The 20,825-nt window shown below is 40.8% G+C and overlaps 4 protein-coding genes across 4 annotated transcripts; all 4 read left to right on the plus strand.

Annotated features, from left to right (window-relative positions):
* Window positions 1-5,597: 5,597 nt before the first annotated feature.
* LOC118510816 lies at window positions 5,598-6,505 on the plus strand. Its single transcript, XM_036053135.1, has 2 exons — window positions 5,598-5,734; window positions 5,803-6,505. The coding sequence occupies exons 1-2, from the start codon at window positions 5,701-5,703 to the stop codon at window positions 6,432-6,434; spliced, it is 666 nt and encodes a 221-aa protein (XP_035909028.1). The 5' UTR covers window positions 5,598-5,700; the 3' UTR covers window positions 6,435-6,505.
* Window positions 6,506-12,865: 6,360 nt separating this feature from the next.
* On the plus strand, window positions 12,866-13,479 carry LOC118510817. The gene is made up of 2 exons (XM_036053137.1): window positions 12,866-12,966; window positions 13,049-13,479. The coding sequence occupies exons 1-2, from the start codon at window positions 12,927-12,929 to the stop codon at window positions 13,330-13,332; spliced, it is 324 nt and encodes a 107-aa protein (XP_035909030.1). The 5' UTR covers window positions 12,866-12,926; the 3' UTR covers window positions 13,333-13,479.
* A 771-nt stretch (window positions 13,480-14,250) lies between these two features.
* Window positions 14,251-14,785, plus strand: LOC118510818. The gene is made up of 2 exons (XM_036053138.1): window positions 14,251-14,339; window positions 14,406-14,785. The coding sequence occupies exons 1-2, from the start codon at window positions 14,300-14,302 to the stop codon at window positions 14,696-14,698; spliced, it is 333 nt and encodes a 110-aa protein (XP_035909031.1). The 5' UTR covers window positions 14,251-14,299; the 3' UTR covers window positions 14,699-14,785.
* Window positions 14,786-15,126: 341 nt separating this feature from the next.
* LOC118510819 lies at window positions 15,127-15,746 on the plus strand. The gene is made up of 2 exons (XM_036053139.1): window positions 15,127-15,238; window positions 15,303-15,746. Exons 1-2 carry the CDS (start codon window positions 15,199-15,201, stop codon window positions 15,599-15,601), a joined length of 339 nt encoding a protein of 112 aa, XP_035909032.1. The 5' UTR covers window positions 15,127-15,198; the 3' UTR covers window positions 15,602-15,746.
* The last annotated feature ends 5,079 nt before the right edge of the window (window positions 15,747-20,825 follow it).

The following is a 20,825-nucleotide window of genomic DNA, read 5'->3' on the forward strand; positions in this document are numbered from 1 at the left end:
GATTCTCATTCTCATCGGAAGATTTTCTAAAAAACCTAATCTTATCCATCAATAAAAATGGCCTCATGTACCGTTGAAAGGTGGCTCACCGTATCCCTTAGAACACACAGGAAGATACGGCCCTCTTGAATTAACCGTCCAGCACTCGATCTGATTCCCGGTACACTTCACCGCTCAGATCATCTTTCGATAATCTTTCGTACGTTAATTGATGCTCGCATCTGACCACCAATGGGTCACCGTAGGGGGCCATCTTAAGAAGAAAAAAAAAACACTCTGTTTGCAAACATCTGACACTCACTCATTGTGCGTTAATCATCAGAAATTATAGCAAAGCAACAGAGATTGAAAACACTTGAAGACTTCTGGGTAGGCTTCAATTTCGCATTCCTAATTTTGAATCGGATGCAGGCTTTCGGGATGAAATCGGATTTTTTGGCACAGTTCTCAAGATATTCGTTTCCGCCTCTGCTTTCCGAGCGATCGCTCGATCGTTCGATTTCGTTTCGCTCTCGGAATTCTCGGAAGGTTTGCTCGAGCACAAGACGGCTGCTGAAATAGAATCCCTTTGGACGATTGGAGAAATTCTGCAACATTCCTATCTGGAAGTGAAAAAGGAAAGAAAGGCGAAGCGAAACCTAAAACTCTGGTCAAGAATAGCCCAATGTCCAGCTAAAAGCATCCAGCGAGGTACCGATACCGAAACCGATAAATCAGGCGCACCTCTAACACCTTGCTGTTGGGAGAGGCAACAAGAGAATTGGAAGGCCGAAACATTGGTGTCATTCGTACTTCCTTCCAATTGTTTTCGTATGAATGGAACTGGAAAATGGGACGAAAATGTAGGGAGGAAGAAAAAAAGAAACAATCTCAAATCCATTAAAAAATCAATTGTTACAATGGGGGTCTTTTGAACGACCAAATAAAAAACTTCAAACTGACACCGAAACATAAGCTCTCTGGACTTTGGTCGACCCGGGTGACTATTTGTCAAGCGAATTTAGAAAATGGGACAAAAGACCCAGCAACGCCACCACCGACAGGATGTACTCGATCATGAGTTGTGTGAGAGAAAAAAGGACATTTAACAGTTTTTTGAAGAATTTTTCCACTGACAACTCCCAAATGAGTTTGATCGCTTGTATTACATCACGCCATATCTTCCTTTACCGGTGCCGAGTTCCAGCACTCAACTGTCACCAAAAGCAAGGACGAGCGCATCCTTGAGCCAGTGGATCTCCCATGATCATTAATTATGAGGAAAGTCTTCAAGGAAGTTGTCTGAAGCTAAGGTTCGGCCCCGAAACGGGTTCGCCAGGACAGGAAATGGGTCCCGACTTTTAACTGAAAACGTTTTTGACCTGTGTCCTCGAGATCGAAACCACTTTGCCAAAGAGCGTAGTGCGAAGAGGACAAAAAACCTAAACAACTTCCACACACCAAGAAAGGAGTCAAATTTCTGGCAGGTCTTTTTCTTTTTGGGCCTGTGCATCAGCCATTCGTAGTCCTTTCGTTTGCATGTCTAAGCATGGACAACAGCAGAAGACAGGGAGAGGAAACGATGGGATTTGCGTGTTACCGATCCATTCCCCGGGATGCACTCGATAGCCTGGCGCTCGTTCTGTTTCTCATCGCCATGTTTTTCTTATGCTCGTCCCGTGCAGGCACCGTCTTGTACCATATGTAAATCATCAAGTTCTCAAGTGTGTGTTGCGCCGCTTACAGACTCAACATCGAGGTAACCGACACCGACCATCGTTCTTTTCGGAATGCTTGTGTTTTCAAATCGCTTGTGCAGTTGGCCCTGTGTGTTGTGTGCTCGGATAGGAAAAAATTTTCACGATAATAACAAGCCGACTAATAAGCTGAGACTAAACCCGAACATCGTCTGAAATGATGATGGATGAAGCGGCTGCAATGATGATGATGATGATCTGATTCCTTGCTCTCACTCTCTCTTTCTCTGTCTTTTTCAAGAGCAAGAAGATGCACAGCTCGGGCCGGTCTAAGTGGGAGATAATGCCACATTTCCTGGATGTCAGGATTCTAAATCACTTCAAACACTTCAAGTGGAAAGTGTGAAGAAAAAGCGTTCGTGGGAACCGAAGAATCTCTAGCAGATGAGTTTGTATGAATGTTTTGATGATCATAATGCAAATACGAGGCAAACATGCTTAAGCTTAACAAATTAAATTTCACTCTAAATCTCATATTATATAAAAAGACACAGTTAAGCAGCGTCGTAGTTCTTGGTGCTTTTATGTTGCTACTAAGCAGCTTCCTAGCATTCCAAGCCTCTCATTGTAAAATTACAAGCAATAAATAGGAACTGATTAACAGCTGAAGAGGGCTTCAGAGGAAAAACAAATAAGGAATAGTTGATAAACACTGGTGTGTTATTATTATTAAATTTTTTTTATGAGCGACTTTATGTGTGAGTTTGACAAAAAAAAAAATCCAGCGATAACGACCAAGGAAGATGTTTTTTTTCTCGAGGAAGAAGCATATAATGGAATAATTTATTTTCCTGTCCAGCGGTTGAGGCTACAGCGACGCCAATCGTCACACGGTGGGACTGGGGCTCAAATCCCATTCGAGTCACTCTCCCGTAGCACGGACCGACAATCCAGCTACGCAGTATTATTAAGTCTAGTAGGCCATTAGATGGCCGGCATGGCATAGCCAGTCGTTAAGCCAAAAAGAATAATTATTTCATATAACTTCAAGAAGAACTGGACGGAAATCGTCCTGCTGTTCTGAAAAAACGGGAATTAATATCATAAATAATATTCTATGATAAGCATCGTAGGCGTCTGATTCTTTTGCAAGTTTTCTGGAATAAAATTCAAAATCTGGTTGGATCATCTTGATGAACTTGTTGATTACAGAATCTTAAACTCTGTATTGTAGCAGAAAACCGAAGCAACACAACGTAGGAAATAAAAACGAAATTGAAGTAAAATCCAAATCTTAAAAACAGAATACGTGCCTCGCGTAAAGTGGTTTTGCAGTTAGTGCGAAACATATGGTTCGCTCACACAACCTCACACAACTTCACACAACCAAAATTATATTTTTAACGTATTATTTCCAACCTGGGGCAAGCTTTGAAGAGTCGAGGTTCAAATCGGAAGAAGCATAAATTAATCCAAGCAGTTTGGGCGGTCCTGGCAGTTTGTTGACACCGAACTCTATAAGGGGCCTCGTATAACGTCTCGTTTAGTCCTTTAACTTTGGCTCAGTTAGCACGCTTGACTTCCATTCTACCTTCAAGGAACTTGATCTGCTGCTGATTCAAGGAGTCCTCTTTGTAAAATAGATACATAAAGGATATCAGACAGGAGCCTATAGAGCAAATTTACCACTGATCAGATTTCTGCTGCACTTTTTTGAGAAGCGTTTTCGGTCTAATATGTGTGAAAGGACAATCAAGGACCCACACTCTCAGAGATCTAAGAACTCTGTATTGATTTAAGTATTATACAGGGCATTAGACTAGCGAAGCTTCGGTGAGCTGGTCATGTCATGAGCTTGGTACCAGACAACCTAGCCCATAGTCCAATTCTCTACCACAAGGATGGAGAAGACATGGTAGATTCAAATATTGCTGGAATGATGACATTGACTATTGAGAGAACAAAATTCGAAGCAATGAAACCACAGAGAGCGTTTAAAGAATTTCAAGGTGTTCAGCTTCAGAAGATCCATCGGATCCTAAAAATTATTACTAACAAGCTTTCAAGCTCTATCACGGCTCTTGATGGGTACTATAAAGCTTATGTTGCAAAATTGAATTTATTTTTAGAACAAACCACATAATTTTTATTTTATTCCAGGCTGAAGGAAATTTGTGACGTGCAATAAGGCGCTTGTCTTACTCTTAAGCCATTTTGAATACAGCGATAGTGCTACTCTTCCACACAAAATTCTCAAACTATTCTTAACATTCGTAATAATGTTTTAAATTAAAACTTAAGTCTACAAATTCTTTTCCTCCCTTTTAAATTGATTAAAGCAATTATTAGTACAAGTCAAACCTTTCTTTAACCCAAACTGGAAGATACCCTTAGCCATGCTTCCAACACGACCCTCGTCCAACCGTTGAACGTACTCCAGCGTACGTTAATTAAACATCTCCGGGTTGCGCTTCAGCATTTATTAACGACAATCACAAATAATGTAGCAAAGCGATTTAAACCATTTAAGCCACCAAACGTCGCGACAAAAGCAAATGGGCCGAGGGAGCAAACGAAAGGAAAGCCCAATCGGATACAAATTTCACTGTTTGCATCAATTAAGCACGAGTCTGGTTGCCAGGGGCTGGTTGGTTGCAGCAGCATAAATCCATCCAATGAATTAATGCACTGTGGCGCGCAAGACGCAAGGCCTTCCTTTGAAGCGCGCTAGACTTCTAATCGCTTCTGGCCGGTTCGATGGAAAGCAAATGGAAATATTCTTTATGCATTCGGGAGACAAAGCAATTGGGTGTCACCGTTGTTGTTTTGGTTGCCGAGCTCTAACGAGTCATTTGTTTATCAACCAAGCCCTCGAATCCATTCCAACGATTTTGTTACGGAAGCCAACATCCATGGGATATCTGTCGCCCTCTCTCTCGCCCTCCATCTCTCTCTCTCTCTCTCTTGGCACTTGTTACGCATTTTAAATGGAAATATTTTGAATAAGAAAACAATTGTGTGCATTTGGCTGGCACAAAATATTGTAACCGATCCAATATGTGGATGGCTTCCTTCGGATCTCCTTGCGCATCTCTGACCACCGGCGTCGGTGTTACCGGCTTATCAAGTGTCACCAAACCACCACGAAAAAAAGAGATGGCGGATGTTTGAAATTTGATTTTCCCAATTTCACACCCATCCGCCCAGTGGATTCTCCGTTGCGGACAAACATATGACATTCGATGCGATCCCGGGCAGCAGTCCCTGCCAATATGGGTTACCCCGGAGAACATATGCTTATGTGACCCTCGCATCTTCACCCCGTTCCTCACCCAACGCTAGTGACCGATAGCGTGCGGGTATCGGTAGAGTTTTGGCATGTTTTATTGAAGCAACCGGTAGAACAGAATGAAAACAAAAACCCACCGCATCGGCCACGGACGGACGGGAAAAAGCCATAAAGTTGTCTGAAAAATTGCACTACCGTACGGATCGAATTTCATGTTCGTGGTGATGGAATGTTGACTGCTTGTCGGCCACTGTGCCGTGGCCAAATATGTTTTTTTCGATATTCTCTCCTGCGACGTGGCTGCGACCATTTCCCACGGATCTGTTTGCGGACGGTTCATCGGGGTGGTTTTAACGGATTCGGCTTCCATGATTAGCAACCTCCGACCAACCTGACAGTTGGGATGGGATCCCGTTCTGTGAGACCTGCTAATGTATGGATAGCTTTGTGGGTTTAAAAATACGTCAACAAACTAATCCGATTAAGTGATCTCCCCACTGCCAGGGGTGAAGCGTAGATAAATCAACAGCTTGGAACACTTTGCTTCTTATCAGCTTGTTTGCTCTTAACTAACCAATCTGTGGAACTAAATACAAAACACACTATAAAACGAATTTCGACACGATTATTTGCGTTCACATTGATTCCACTGCGAGAACAAGCGATTGCTAGTCCTCTTATTACAGCTGCAAGTACCCTGGCGGAGCTCATTCTAGTGCGTGGTTTAGCACAGCTATGGAGGTTTTCATTGTGCTGCTCTTAGCTTTGGGTGAGAAGATTCCCCTCAAAACAGTCAGGAAGTTTCTCTTGATCAATTTTTTCTTTCACATCTTCCAGGTGCTTTCTACCCTTCCGCAACCGTACTGGCCCAGCAGAACCAACTGCCCCAAGATCCCGAAATTCCCGAGCAACAAGATCAATCAGTACAATCGGTCCAATCGATCCAATCGATCCATAAAATAACGCGTCATGCGAGCACTGGACCGATCGCCGACTCAACCACCCCTATGTCCCCGGAAGGACAAACATCTGCCAACGGAGACGCGCCAACAACGCCGGCCCAATCTGCCGAGCAAAAGGCCACAACACCAGCCCCATCCAATCCTACCGATGATGCAGGTCCAGCAGATCCGACCCATGACAATCCCGATGCAAACAATCCTTCCGCCACTCCATCCGCACCTGTCCCAATAGTGCTTAACATGAACGTTATGGTAGTGGGCGAGACACCTTACGAGTATAGTGAATTTGAGACGGAAAAGCTGCCCGAGCTTTATCTCATTGAAAAGCTGCAAAACATACTTGATCCCAACCGACGCAATGCACAACATTCGAAATCACATAAGGTGGAAGATATCATGAGGGTGACGCCACCCTTGGTGACCCAGCCAGTTCTGTGGGATGATGAGGATGACGGATTTCCGGGTAGGAAACATCGTACCACGAGCAAGGATTGTCTGTTTTGTTGAAGTTTTTTGTTGAAATAAAGTCCTGCTGTTTATGTGCATATTCTGTGAAATAACAGTATGATACCCTTTGATTTTGAGTTGTTGGGTGTTAATATTTAGAGACTTTTGCTTTCTGAGAAGTCCTGGACTTGATCAGGATAATTGTTTTTTGTGAGGCCCTGAAAGAGTCATCTGTACCAGTCCTCTGTATCTAGGTTGGATCTGTCGTGTACGAGTGCGTTAAAGTCAGTTGATGTGAGGAGACCTCCTAGTACACTTAGACTAGAGCTGTAGATTCTTATTTCTTGGTTCATTTAGCTGCCTCCTAATAAAATATTTACTTAATATCGATAAATAAAGCATAATGCATGGGCTATTGAAGTATCCAAACCAAAACAAAATTACACGGACACCCAGGAGCATCATGAAACATGTCCAATCATATTTTCTACCACAACTGAACCATATCCCGTAGAATAATCACTATTTTCTGGTGCGAATCGGTGATCAAAGTTGAGTCCTTTCTACTATAAATACTCTCATCCAATACAACCGCTCCACACACCTGACTTGGTTTGCTTGGCCAGCTCAACCAAAATGAACTTCAAAAAGCTGCTGTTCTTCGTCTGCTTGGCAATCCTTGGTAAGTACCTTGCCGGTAGGAAACCATCCCGAAAAACTTAATTCAACTAACATTCCTTGTATTATTGTCCCCAAAACAGCCACCGTGGGCTTCTTGCGTGCTGAGGACGCAAATGGAACAACGATCAATCCTATCTTGGACGAATCGTTGCGTCAGCGTATCATCAGGAACGTTACCAGGCTTCCTACAATTCCCGAGAGAGGATAATTAAAAACTTTTGCGAATAAATAAAAGCAACATTGGAAAATTTAATTCTCTAAAAATTATGTTTGATGCATAAGGTTTAACTAAGACATTTTAAATGATGAGAAATGGCGACATATAACGAACGTTCAGTCTTGTATTTATTATGCTGCTGACTTACTCAATAATCCTGTATAGCAATTCGGTCAATCCATTATCCATCCATCGCTCCATATCCTACCTTTAGGCAAACTAAACCTCTTCCTGTCCATGTGGATGACCTAAAATGGCCGTACGGACAGGATCGTCTGGTGCCATGCTCATGACATGTCCAGCCCACCGGATCTTAACTAGTCTAATTCGCTGCGCGATGGTGTGATCACCGTATAGTTCGTAGAGATATTCATTGTGTGACACCACAAGCTTCTTATCTCTCTCTCCTCTCTTTCTCATGCTTCAGCCATGTCTAATCATCAATTATCGGAGAACGATAAGCTTCAATTGTTTATAAACAAGCATATTGTGCACATTTCAAAAGTCGGGAATAAAAACTTGCTATAAAGCACGATCATGTAACGATCCATGTTCGTAGTAGCAAAAATCTGACTCAAGATGAAAGGCCTGCTAGTTCTGGTTTGCCTGACAGTTATTGGTATGTTTGATTATTGCAATCTAAGATTGGAGCACAGCTTCAGATTTGGTTTATTCCTAATATTCTTCATACTCGTTTCAGTCGCCATTCACATCGTCCTCGCTGAGCATTCCGGTGGAAACACTCCAACTTACAGGCATGTACAAAATGGCTAACTGAAATGTACGCTGAAGGAGTTTTGCTGGTGTGAGCGCCCATATAGTATACAGTCCAGCATATTAGATTATGTGAGAATGTTTCGGCATTAAGGAAATAAAAAATCTAACGTAACAAATGTTCTGCAATCGGCATTGTTAAGTTGAAATAGACTAGAATATCATAAATATGGGACAGTTTCGGCAGACTTATTGGAAACTCAACCAAAGCAGATGGTTTTATTTTAGCAAGGTTTTGTTTTCTGATTAATTTAAGGTCTGATTAATTAAGATTAACATTTAAGTTAAAATTAAAATTTTCTCCTAAAAAATTCATCTTGAAGCCAAATATCTAATCAAATTTAGTACAAATTGAAATTCGATAAAAAAATGCAAAAATTGGAAACCTTTTATGGTTGTAAAAATTTCATCGTATCCAATTGGTGACTCTCTTCAATTCGTACACAACAAGGGGTTACAAATTTACACACCAAATCGATTTGGTCTCACCGCAAAAAAATGCCCATAAAATAAGTGGTAAAATCCAAACAAATAACAGTCATACACCGGATTGACGTACGGAAAGTCTTCATAGAAAACCCCCAAAAAATGAAACGAATCCTCTCCCTAGCTTGCATCGCAATGCTTGGTAAGTCTTTTCGGTTCATTAGATTTAAATGAATACAACAAATGCTATAATAATTTTACCCTTATTTTCAACAGTTTCTACCACGCTGACACAAACCGCAAACGACAACACAACTTCAGTAAGCGGAGAAAACCATATTCCTCCACATGATGAAACCGACACCAGTGTCCTACCGTTGGCAATAGTGCTACGCAAAGCACCACAAGAAATCGCCACAAAACTTCCAACAAATTACAAAGTCGAACGTGCCTAGGGACGACATCATGACGGGTTGAAATATTTTTATAGAAAAATTAAAACTTCAAAACGATGTTCTGACAGTTAAAAAATAAACTAACAATTCAAGTAATTAAGTATTTGAATCATGATTTTAATCTTAAGTGTTTTCAAGACGTTTTAAACCAGATAAAGTCTGGCAATTATACCTAACAGCTGTGGTTCAGTTTTTTCTCACTTTGAACGCTTTAATTTAAAATTTAAACTTAAAAAACCGTATCTAAGTATTTTGTAATAAAACTCTATTTATTGTTCCAAAACGCAACATCGCTTCAATTGTTGACCAAACATATTATGCGTAAAGCATAGCGCACCGAAGCAAATGCACTGTATCTAATTCAGGCCTACATAATTAATTCGTCCGTTAAATGTGAACACAATTTTTGCAGATTAAATCGATTTGCTCCATCCACGAAAAGATGCTATAAAACATGTGTTACAAACAGCAGTTGGGAGAGTCACACTGCGAGTCATTACGGAAGCAGTAATTCAAAATGAAACATATCGTTTTCTTAGCTTGCATCGTTATGCTTGGTAAGTATGTTAGTTTAGTGTCATTAAATGTATCAATAAAACATTCTAAAACCCATTTTCAACAGCCACCATCACGCAGGCAAACAGCCCTCCGCCTGACACAATCGTCCAACCACCTACCCCACCGGATGTAACTGGTATACCTGTGCCTTTACCCCATTTTGTCATACCGGTGAAAGGATCGGCACGTCAACGGGATATACCCACGACAAAACTTCCGCGTAACTATGACGTCGAACGTCATGGTGGTTAGATGGGGAGCTGGCTGACATTTTTGCCTCAGCGATTGTTTGTTGGCCTCATCTCCGAGTGAAGCTTTTGATATCGTCCTTGCTGAAAATATAAAGTAAAATGCAATCAATAACAAAGGGTTTAGTGCTGTAATTGTTTAATGGTAGCTTAAGCTGTCACTTTACTACTATCTACTACACTATCACATCTCCGTCTCCTTTTGCTGTTTGACATCGCTTCCGTCTGCTGTTTGGCATCGCTTTGGGCTCACATCGATACCTGGGGAGCATTTTTTTGCTTCTCTCCAACACCCGTCTCTTCTTCTTCTTTTTTCTTGGCCTGCTCCTATCGAGCACGTCTAAGAGACAAGACCTGGTATTCAATTCGATTCCAGGAGACTCGATCCATAGCTGCACTCCTCCAACCCCGGCTGCATCCGATCTCCCTCAGGTCTGACTCCACTTGGTCCAGCCAACGAGCTCGCAGCGTTCCTTTACGCCTCGTGCCGAACGGGTCTCTGACGAGCACGTTTCTGGTAGGGCATGAGTGCGGCATCCTCATCACGTGCCCTCACTAGCGTATCCTTCCGACTCTGGCAACCGACAGCTCAGCTAGCTCGTGGTTCATCCTCCTTCTCCACACGTCCTGCTCGCACACACCGCCAAAGATAGTCCGTAGCATTGGAGTCCTCCGGCAGCGCATAGTCCAGAACTCGTGGGCGTGAAGGACTACCGGCCGTTTCAGTGTGCGCTATATGGCGCATTTCGTGCGTTGTAGGAGTCTTCTGGACCTCAGGAGTTTGTGGAGCCCGGAGTAGGCACGATTCCCCTGAACACCCGTCTCATTGGACTGATCGAGCACGATTGAGTTGCAGTGTATCTCAACAAATTGGATTGAAGGATACAGGACTCATGCCTCACCAGGAAAAGGCTCGTCAGGGACCCGTCGACGTAGAGAAGCACAACGAGCTCGTTGACTCGATTAAGTGGAGTTGAACTTGTCGGAGATTGGTGCAAGAAATTAGCTCTGGATGAGGATTAGCGATCTGACCCTATTGAACGCTGACATCTGACGGGCTGCGAAGAAGTTGTCAAATAGTGTCATTTTTTGTCTAAAATTACAAAATAGAACTACATCTTGTACATGACCTGCGGATGAACCATGAAGGAGGTTAATCTTGAAGCATAGCATTTTATTTTGCTCATGACAGGAATCCGAAATTCCTTTCAAAAGCTTTGAGAAGATTTTTAAAAAACCGAAGGAATTTTCTCGCTTCCGTAGTAAAATTGATCAAATATCATCGAGAAAGCCTTTAGCAATTCTGGCCAAAATACAGAATACTCATTGTCAGAGAGAACATCTTCAGTTCCAAGCATTTGATCAAGCATTGTTGCCTTTCTCGGCTAACTTTAGCCAAGTTTTGGGTGTTGCAATGAGTCATTTTATCAGCATTTTCTTTTCAAAGACATCAGTTACCTAAATTCTATTTCAACAACTAATACTTGAGTTGCCCCATGCACAATTTAGCAATGCCATCGATGTTTATTATGTTTCACTTCTCTTGACTTACATTCAACCGTACATAACGCATCTCCAACACCCATGTGTTTGTTTCGGATCATTCATGGTTTCTGTAACTGGTGATTTCCATAACACTAAACAGAAAACATTTAATGCTCTGTAACTATCATGCTTTACAGCTAGCTACCACCGATTCATCTGTATACAATTGCCTTCTTTCCGTTGTTTCACTATAAAAGATCATCCACAGCAAGCGCTAAGGCATAGTGTTGTCAGGTGTGTTTCCTCAGACATTCAGGATGAAGGTTGCCATCATACTACTTTGCTTTGTAGCCCTAGGTAGGTCTGCTTCGGTGTGTGTGTGTGTGCTCAAACTCGTCCCAACAATTTTTAACGTTTCCATAACATTCCAGCAAGCAGTGCCCACATTCGGCCATCATGGGAGAGGCAGTTAAGAAGCCGGGACAACAGCATTGCTAGTGTCAGACAAGCTAACACTATTGCTGAACTGGTCGCAAAGTTAGCCGAGCAAGCTATCAAGTACGTTTTCTCGAGCGGTTCATCTCTGCGAGCGGCGGGCATGACGGAAAACGACATATTCCAACTCGTGGAGTTTATTGTGGAGCAAGCCATAGCTGCGCTAGGAAATCCTTTCACAAGACCAAGAGGATAAGCAGAGCGTAAACGCGCATGAGGGCCTGGTATATCGAACGACTTAAAAACCTGAATAAACTTGATAATATTTTGCTTTGCTTCAACTGAAACGTATGACTTTTAGTTAGTATTACAAATAATTTGTACTACATTGGAGAACTGCATTTAAACAAAACAACAAGCAGGAACATCCGAAGTGTCAAACAATTCATACTAAGTAGTGACCAACTGCTACAGACTGCTGGAAATTTAAATATTAATTATAAATTTTTGTTGCTACAATGGCAAATTATTAAAACATTTATATGCTTCATATTTATATGCTTCATATTTTTATGCTTCATATTTAAATTTCACAGTTTTCCGAACAAAACATGTCTAGATAAATAAATACATAAAAAAGCATTCTGTATCAAAACTACCCGTGCAAGCATTTTTTTTCTCAGTATTTTCTCTATACATCAAAAATATCATATACAAATAAAATCTACATAACGCTTCATAATAAATAGCTACTGTACACTACAAGATTTCTATTTACGCTATAAGCCCCCAAAAATGAGATATTTTCAATTTATTTCCTTCTTTTCTTATTCATCTCTGACTTAATGGTTTATGATCTGTACTCCATCTTCATTTGAACCTTCTACACCCTTTTCTGCCCTGGTTAAAAATGTGCGCTAAACAACTTCAAGGTGGAGATTGTTCGATATCTTTCTAATACCATAAACTATCCTTCCAACAGCTTCATCAGACCCAAGTCTCCGATACGCTCTAAGGTAAATGTTGCTAGAAAATTTCTTGAGAGATCTAATTGGATCTTTGATAAGATGTAATTAAAATAAAAATATTATTCTTTATCGCACCGTAATGGTGATAAATCGAATGGTTGTATCAAATAGGCTAAATCCGAAACATTACGCTTTTTGAAAAGTGTTCTGCACTGCAAAAGCAGTTTGTAGCGTGCTATAAAAGATCGTGCCGACAGCACCTACGGCATAGTCCTCGGGTGTGCAGTTCCCTAGAAGTAGTAACAATGAAGGTTGTCGTAGCTCTTCTTTGCCTTGTTGCCCTTGGTAAGTTGAGCGTGTGTGTGTGTGTGTTTTTTTTTCTTACCGTAGTACCATTATCTCTTTAACCATCGTTCTGTACTTCTAGCAAGCGCTCAGTATACTATAAGGCTGCCAACTAATATAGACACATTAATAAATGACGCGAAAGGATTGAGGGAGACCTGTTTCCCGGGCAACAATATCTGCCACTCGCCACCATTCAGGACCAGAGCAATGGACGAGAATGTTTTAGCTACAGTGATCTCCTCCATTGCACAGCAAATACTAAACTATCTCGGTGTTTCGAACCTACGTACGAATGATTCTCTCATCAAAGGCGTTTTCGACATAGTATCATGGATCGTGACTGCGGTCGCCGAAGTGATCTAAGCCGTCGCCATACCGACATACCGAACGAAGCGAACTGCGTGAGAAGGGTTGCCCATCCTGAGGGTGAAGGGTTGCGAAACGTTTCTGGAAATGCTGAACTGAAACTATACCAACAAATATATTACCTTGCTTGTTATGCTTACTAAACATGTTTGAATGTTCGTTTTTTGTGTTTTTAAGTGCGGTTTAGTATGATGCTTAACATTGTTAGACTACCTCAATTAAGTGTGGTTCAATAGATTCGTTAACATTCACAATGGCGCTACTACATCCCTGCAATTACTGGCTGTTTAAGTTTACTTCGATATATACAGACTGTTTGGGAATTCATTGCAAGTAATTTCCGTCGGTAATGTTATCCTGAAAGGGACCAATCTTCACAGAACAGGACCGGAGGCTCGAGTTCCGTCAGAACCATCCACCCAATATAAGACAAGGAAGCCTATACTGACTGGCAAAGACCTGTCGAGGTTTAAGGGCCAAAGAAGAATATTTTTGTGGCTATGTATGAAATTTATTTATTTGTATTATTGACGAGTAAAAGACCTTGAATATTGCTTTTAAAATCCTTTAATTAAACCTAACGCGTACTACATTTTAAGATAGCTGTTAGGAAATGTTCTAGAAATTTCAGTAAAACTAGGCCAAAAAAATGAAGAATATTCACAAAAGCACTCACACAGGGTCAAGCTCACAATCACTCTGTAAGTGATGGCTAATTGATTTTAGATGCTTAATTTTGACCTCAATGCAGAAGCTCATAACACGTCTTCTAATTATAATGCCTCAATGTTTTTACATCGAAGATTCTTATTTCACTCAATACAAATTATTCTCATAATTAGACACAATTACCGGTAAAAATGGGCTGGTCTTTCTCGGTACATATAATTCGTCCAACAAACGCTGGGAGCTATCACAAGCTTCATAGCATTCCTGAAGGAAAATCAACCCTCAGACCGACATCATGAAGACAGCTGTAGTATTGCTTTGCTTGACAGCGCTTGGTAAGTAGAAGCTCTGGCATGCCAGCCACTACCGATAACATAAACCCCTTCCCGTCCATCTTCCAGTGAATACAGCGATGTGCGTACAGGCATCACCCCAATGGCCAATCATTGTTCTGCTAAGAGCACGACAGCCGAAATGTACCCTCGAAACACCACTGGGACAGGTTGAGTTCTGTGTGGACGTCGACGGTATTGCATGGGACATATTGACACGAGCCAACATTCCCGGTTTATCGATAAGTTCGCCCGGTCTGCCACCATGCACGTACGACACACCGATTGGCAAGCTGGATGAGTGTAACGACATTAACGATTTGGTGTTTGCCGTATTGGTAAAAACGGGACATCTTCGTTAAATCGCACTACGACAGTTAATTCATCAATAAATAATATTAGCCTGTGAATGCAAACGGTCAAAGACATCGTGCCTAGCATGATTCCAATCAAAATGTTTTCTTCCTTGAGTTGCTAAAATGAGACTATCCATAGAGATTTCTTAAAGCTCTTGATACTCTTATCAATACACCATTTGGTGTAAGTTATAAGCGGCCAGAGTTGTGTTCTTCTTGCTCAACTTTTACGGAAACTAAAACTTACGAAACTCATCCACAGGCTGAAACTAATGACTAATCGATTATTGACTATCGACCTACATTTTTATGGCCTAAGCAGTAAATCATAATACGTCTCCTAATTATTATGCCTCAATTGGACACATCTACCGTCAACAATCCGCCAGCTTCGTTAATCGTTCTCAGTTCCTATAAAACATCCATCACGCGCTAGCTATCAAAAGGAGCTAGCGACACAGACTTCGAAGCTATTCTCACGGAAAAACAACCTTCAGACAGCCACCATGAAGGCAGCAGTAGTATTGCTCTGCTTAGCAGCGATAGGTAAGTCCTCGTCCTCGCAATGAAGATCGCTACCAACAACCCACACTTCTCGTCCATCTTCCAGTGCATACAGCAACGTGTCAGGTAACGGTACAATGGCCAATTCCTATTTTGTTAAGAAGACCACTGCCACCGTGCACTCTCGAAACACAAATTGGACAGCTCGAATACTGTGTGGACGTCGACGGTATTGCTGTTCAAATATTGTTGCGACTTAATAATGAATATTTTACGCCTACCGTTGGGGTGCTTCCTCCATGCACTTATGAAACCAAAATTGTAGATCTAAGTAAATGTGAAGACATTGACTATATAGTTTGGGAAATGTTGGGCAGAAGTGGACTTATTCCACTAGAGCCGTAAATAACCACTACCGGCCGGTAGTTGGTTGGCGATGTTGAAGTGAGGCCGGCGAGTCATGCTCTAGTACATCATATTAACACTAAAAGAATCTTGAACATTTTCCTCGTAACAATAAAGCGTACATAAGCCGGTCAAGACTAGCAAATTAAGTGTGTGTGTGTCTTATATACATTATGGGATTTGAATTTCTCTCATGTACTTAAACTTGTTTCTGAAATGTCAGCTAAGAGGTAGCTCAGTAACCTTAAGGAGTACTGAGCTCTGAGGAAGCCCTTCAGAACCTCAAGCAACCACGAACATCAAGATATCAAGAGCCTCTCTAAACACCTCTGAAAACGGTATGAAAGCCCGTAATTTGGGATCCGGAACACTTTCAAGTAAGGATTTTAATCTTAATCTATTTAATAGTCGCGATCTATTTAATAGTGAGGGATGTATTCACTCTTTTCACGCTTAAGCCTTTGATTAATTGCAAAAACGCTTGTTAACAATCCATCTGCAAAAAATTTCTTACTTGTACTGTTTCATTATAAATGATCATGTTCATGAATAACCTGAGGCATAATCCCCGAGCATTGTCTTAAATTTGCACAATTAAGCCTATCGTAGTACTTCTTTGCTTTGCTTCCCTAGGTAAGCTGAGTGTGTGTGTGTATGTGTGTTGAAAAAACTTTCATCAACAGCTATATTTCCAACACTCCGTAATTCCAGCAAGTGCCCAGATTATTGTTGATCCTAGTAATCACTGTCATCCTGAAATCGAATCTCCCTTTTGCGAATTCGATCAGCCAGTAACTTCTCCAACCCTGGAAACCATTAAGCCGAGCAGATCAACTGAAAACCAACTCTATCATAACGCACTCCTTCTAACGAAGTCTCTACCAATGTTAGCAAGGTGCCATCGGGATGACACACAGTGCATTGAATGGCTGGGAATACTGGATAACTGCTTAAAAGCAGGTTAAGCGCCACAACATCTTCCAGAACTACATTATCTATGGAAGACGATCATAAGCCCTTCAGAACTACGACATAACCGATGCTATGTTGTTTGGAGTTCCTCTTGTTACGTACTAAGCTCGCAAGAACTTTATTATGGTTGAATAAACAAACAGAGCACTTTACTTAGTTGTTCGTTAAAATCTTCAAATCCAACTCAATTCGGGGTACTTTAAAATCAGCAGTCAGAGCGTTTTAAAGCTGCAATAATTGCTAATTGATTATCCTATTCTTAATATCCATTGATAATGGGTGAAAAATCCGCTAGGCTTTGATTCGATAAAGACCCGTCCGTAATGTGTTTTCCTTCCTTCGGACCTATAAAACATCCACCCAGTACAACACCTTTTTATAAGACTTTGTTGTTTTTCTCGAAGAGCCACAGTTAACAAGCTACATCATGAAGATCGCTATAGTGCTGCTGTCTTTGGTTGCGATTGGTAAGTAACTCTTCAGAATATGCTAGATACCACCGTTAGTAAGCTAATTTTACTTTATCTTTCAGTAATCGCTGCTCCCCGCCCTCAGATTAGTCTGGTACCATGGCCCATTCCATCCGTCATTACACCGGCACCAAGAACTCGACAAGCCAACCAACATCCTCTAGGCCAACAACAGCAGGACCAACAGGCAATCCACCAATTGCTACAGAAATGGAAGCTACGACAGCAGCTGGGTTCTTATTTCAGTGGATAAACATGTGCTGCCGAGTACAGGTTCTCGACAAGTTTGAATCTGAATATGAATATGAATTGAGTCTGAATAAAGCAAACAATTACACCAGAGCTGCTTAAAGAGAATATTTAACATTCAATCGATTCTACTACTTCACTACTTCTCAACACATAATCCTTGACAAATAAATAGTAACATATTTGTTAGCCTATGGTAGGCCATTGTTTGAAAAAATTATTTAAATATTGGACTTTGTGCATTAAATTACACTTGAAAGATTTTTTCAAACGATTAGCCTATTTCGACCAAGTTTTACTGGTTGCACTGTACCAATTATGTATTACCTCAATAACTTCAATATTCTAAAAGACTCTGGACAAAACTGAATCTGATCCTCAAGCCTTCAAATCGAGAGTGTAAACAAACTAAGTAATATTTCAATTACTTATTCATAGGTTAGGCTGGAGCTTCATGTAAAGAATAATACGTGGAGGTGGTCTGGATGGGATTTGAACCCCGGACCTTCCGTGTCGCCGCTTTCGCCCCCACCACCGGACCACCTCATCTGGTGTATATAAGAACCTGACCTAAGCAATACGGCCATGAATGTTGAAAAAAGTAGCACCTGACTTAATTTGTTGATAATTGATTATTGCATTCTAAATATCCACAGCAAATGAACGATGTTATTCTTTATAAGTTCCTATAAAACATACACCCAGAGCATCAAATTTCCACAGATTTCAAAGTTGTTCCACAGGAGCTACAATCGTCCCTCTACATCATGAAGATCGCTATAGTGTTGCTTTGTTTGGTAGCAATTGGTAAGTACCTCTTATCGGTATGCTATACATCGCCGATATCAAAGTTTTCTCACTTTTTCTTTCAGTAAGCACTGCTCATAGGCCAGGCAGAATTCGACAACAAGAACATGAGATCCTACAGTGGGTTAGGCGTTTGTTAGAAGAACAGGAGCTACAACGCTTGGACACTAATAGTAGTGAACCTTACGACGATTGGGGACTAGAAGGTATCCTACGACAGAGCAACGATATACCACGCCCATGCCTTTGGAGGGCGGAAAAATGTATAAAAGAGTATGAGACCGTTTAAAAAAATTTGAACAAGAAAACTGCGAAGGGAAAATGTCCCTTCAAAATACTGCACCGATTTTTCTCCAATCAATAAATTTCTGCTTCACGCAAACCGCAAAAATATTTTATTCGAAACTAGTCTATTTTTTATATATTTCAACTTGATGTTCTACAAAATGTTGGCTTCATGTGTTGTGTTTTGTAATGTGCATCGTGTACTGAACTTATGACACGGCGTCATCCACGCGATCGCAGTTGACAATCAGCACTAAGAGCTCAACGCTTCACGCTTCCGAAGCGTTTCGCCCAAGTGTACTGCTAAGCAGAATATTTCAGGTAAGTAAATCACACTACCATTATTTGGTTGTCTCTGGGCCCATGTTTGTTAAGGTATTGTTCAACGTAATTAAAGCGTAAAATTATAATTTCTATAGAACGTATCTAATTGTTAATTGATTATTGCATTCTGAATATATAAAGTGAATAAGATGAATTTAACACGTTTTGAAATTTGTATGCCATGTTCTCTTCCTTAGACCCTATAAAACATCGATCCGGGAATACTCTTTTCCATAGACATCGTTGTTGTTCTTAAAGAGACACAATTATTACTACATCATGAAGATCGCTATAGTGCTGCTTTGTTTGGTAGCGATTGGTAAGTTTCTCTTCGTACTATGCTATACATCGCCGGTATTAAAGTTTTCTTGCTTTATCTTTTAGTAAGCGCTGCACATAGGTCCGAAAGAATTCAGCACATTGCACAGGCCTACAAACAACATGAGGCCAAACAATGGGTTAAGCGTTTGTTAGAAGAACGGGCGTTACAACGCTTGGACGCTAATGGTGATAGACCTAACGACGATTGGGGTCTAGAAGGTAAACTACGACAGAGCAACGATATCATACCACTATCATGCCGTAGGGAAGTGGAAAGATGCGTTAAAGAGTATCAGACCGTTTGATTAAATTGAACAAGAAACAGACCAATCGAAAATGTCCCTTCTAAATACTGCATCATTTTTTCTCCAATCAATAAATTCCTGCTTCACGCTAACCGCAAAATATATATTTTTTCCTATATTTCTACATGGTGTCATGCAAAATGTTGGCTCCTTGTGTTGTGTTTTGTAATGTCCATCGTCTACTGAATGTATGACACAATCGCAGTAGGCAACCGGTACTAAGAGACATAACGCATCGCGCTTCCGAAGCGTTTCGATCAAACAATTCCTTTGTTTCCAAGCTGTATAGAGGTTCCAATAACATATAAGTGAATAATGAAGCAGAAATTTTCAGGTAACTAAATCACACTACTAGCATTTGGTTGTCCCAAAGCTTATGTTTGTTAGCGTAATGTTCAACTGTATTAAAGCGTACAATTATAATTTTTATTGTACGTACCTAATTGTTAATTGATTATTGCATTCTGAATATATAAAATGAATAAGATGAATTTAACACGTTCTGAAAATTGTATGCCATGTTCTCAGCCTAAGACCTTATAAAACATCCATACGGGAATATTATTTTCCATAGACATTGTTGTTTTTCTTAAAGAGACACAGTTATCAAACTACATCATGAAAATCGCTATAGTGCTGCTTTGTTTAGCATCGATTGGTAAGTTCTTCTTAGTGCTATGCTATGCATCGCCGGTATTAAAGTTTTCTCACTTTATCTTTCAGTAAGCGCTGCACATAGGTCCGAAAGAATTCGACACATTGCACAGGCCTACAAACAACATGAGGCCGAACAGTGGGTTAAGCGTTCGTTAGAAGAATGGGGGCTACAACGCTTGGAGGCTTATAGTAATAGACCTAACGACGATTGGGGACTAGAAAGTAGACGACAGCTACGACAAGCGAACAAAGATGTCATACCACCGTAATGCTTTAGAGAGCTGGGCGAATGTGACCACTGGAGACCATTTAATTAAATTGAAGAAGAAAACTACGAAGGGAAAATGCCCCTTCAAAGTAATGCTTCAATTATTCTCCAATCAATAAAGTCCTACTTCGCGTATGTGTTATATTTCAACTTGATGTGTACTTATCGCTTAACGCTTCCGAAGCGTTTTGCTCCAACAAGCAGCGTTTAAGTGAATGGTGAAAATTGTAAGTGAGTTAACTATACTGCTAACATATGGTTGTCTCTGGTTGTCGGCTAAGGTAACTTTCAATTATATTTAAGCGTGAAACTATAATTTCTGTTAAACCCAACTAATTGTTAATTGATTCTTGCATTCTGAATATCTGGAGTAAATAAGATGAATTTACCACGTTTTGAAAATTATATGCGCTGTTCTCTTCCTGAGACCCTTTAAAACATTCACTCAGTACTACTGTTATCCACACACGTTGTTGTTGGCCTCAAGGTATCAAGGTAATAGACTGCATCATGAAGATCGCTATAGTACTGCTTTGCTTGGTAGCGATTGGTAAGTTACCCTACCC

This window comes from Anopheles stephensi, chromosome 3 (genome assembly GCF_013141755.1).
Source record: "Anopheles stephensi strain Indian chromosome 3, UCI_ANSTEP_V1.0, whole genome shotgun sequence".
In the NCBI taxonomy this organism is placed as follows: Eukaryota; Metazoa; Arthropoda; class Insecta; order Diptera; family Culicidae; genus Anopheles; species Anopheles stephensi.

Coding starts and splice junctions, on each gene's coding strand:
- LOC118510818 (XM_036053138.1), top strand. CDS start 14,300: ATGAAGACAGCTGTAGTATTGCTTTGCTTGACAGCGCTTG. Junction 14,340..14,405: donor GCTTTGCTTGACAGCGCTTG/GTAAGTAGAAGC, acceptor TCCATCTTCCAG/TGAATACAGCGATGTGCGTA.
- LOC118510817 (XM_036053137.1), top strand. CDS start 12,927: ATGAAGGTTGTCGTAGCTCTTCTTTGCCTTGTTGCCCTTG. Junction 12,967..13,048: donor TCTTTGCCTTGTTGCCCTTG/GTAAGTTGAGCG, acceptor CTGTACTTCTAG/CAAGCGCTCAGTATACTATA.
- LOC118510816 (XM_036053135.1), top strand. CDS start 5,701: ATGGAGGTTTTCATTGTGCTGCTCTTAGCTTTGG. Junction 5,735..5,802: donor TGTGCTGCTCTTAGCTTTGG/GTGAGAAGATTC, acceptor CACATCTTCCAG/GTGCTTTCTACCCTTCCGCA.
- LOC118510819 (XM_036053139.1), top strand. CDS start 15,199: ATGAAGGCAGCAGTAGTATTGCTCTGCTTAGCAGCGATAG. Junction 15,239..15,302: donor GCTCTGCTTAGCAGCGATAG/GTAAGTCCTCGT, acceptor TCCATCTTCCAG/TGCATACAGCAACGTGTCAG.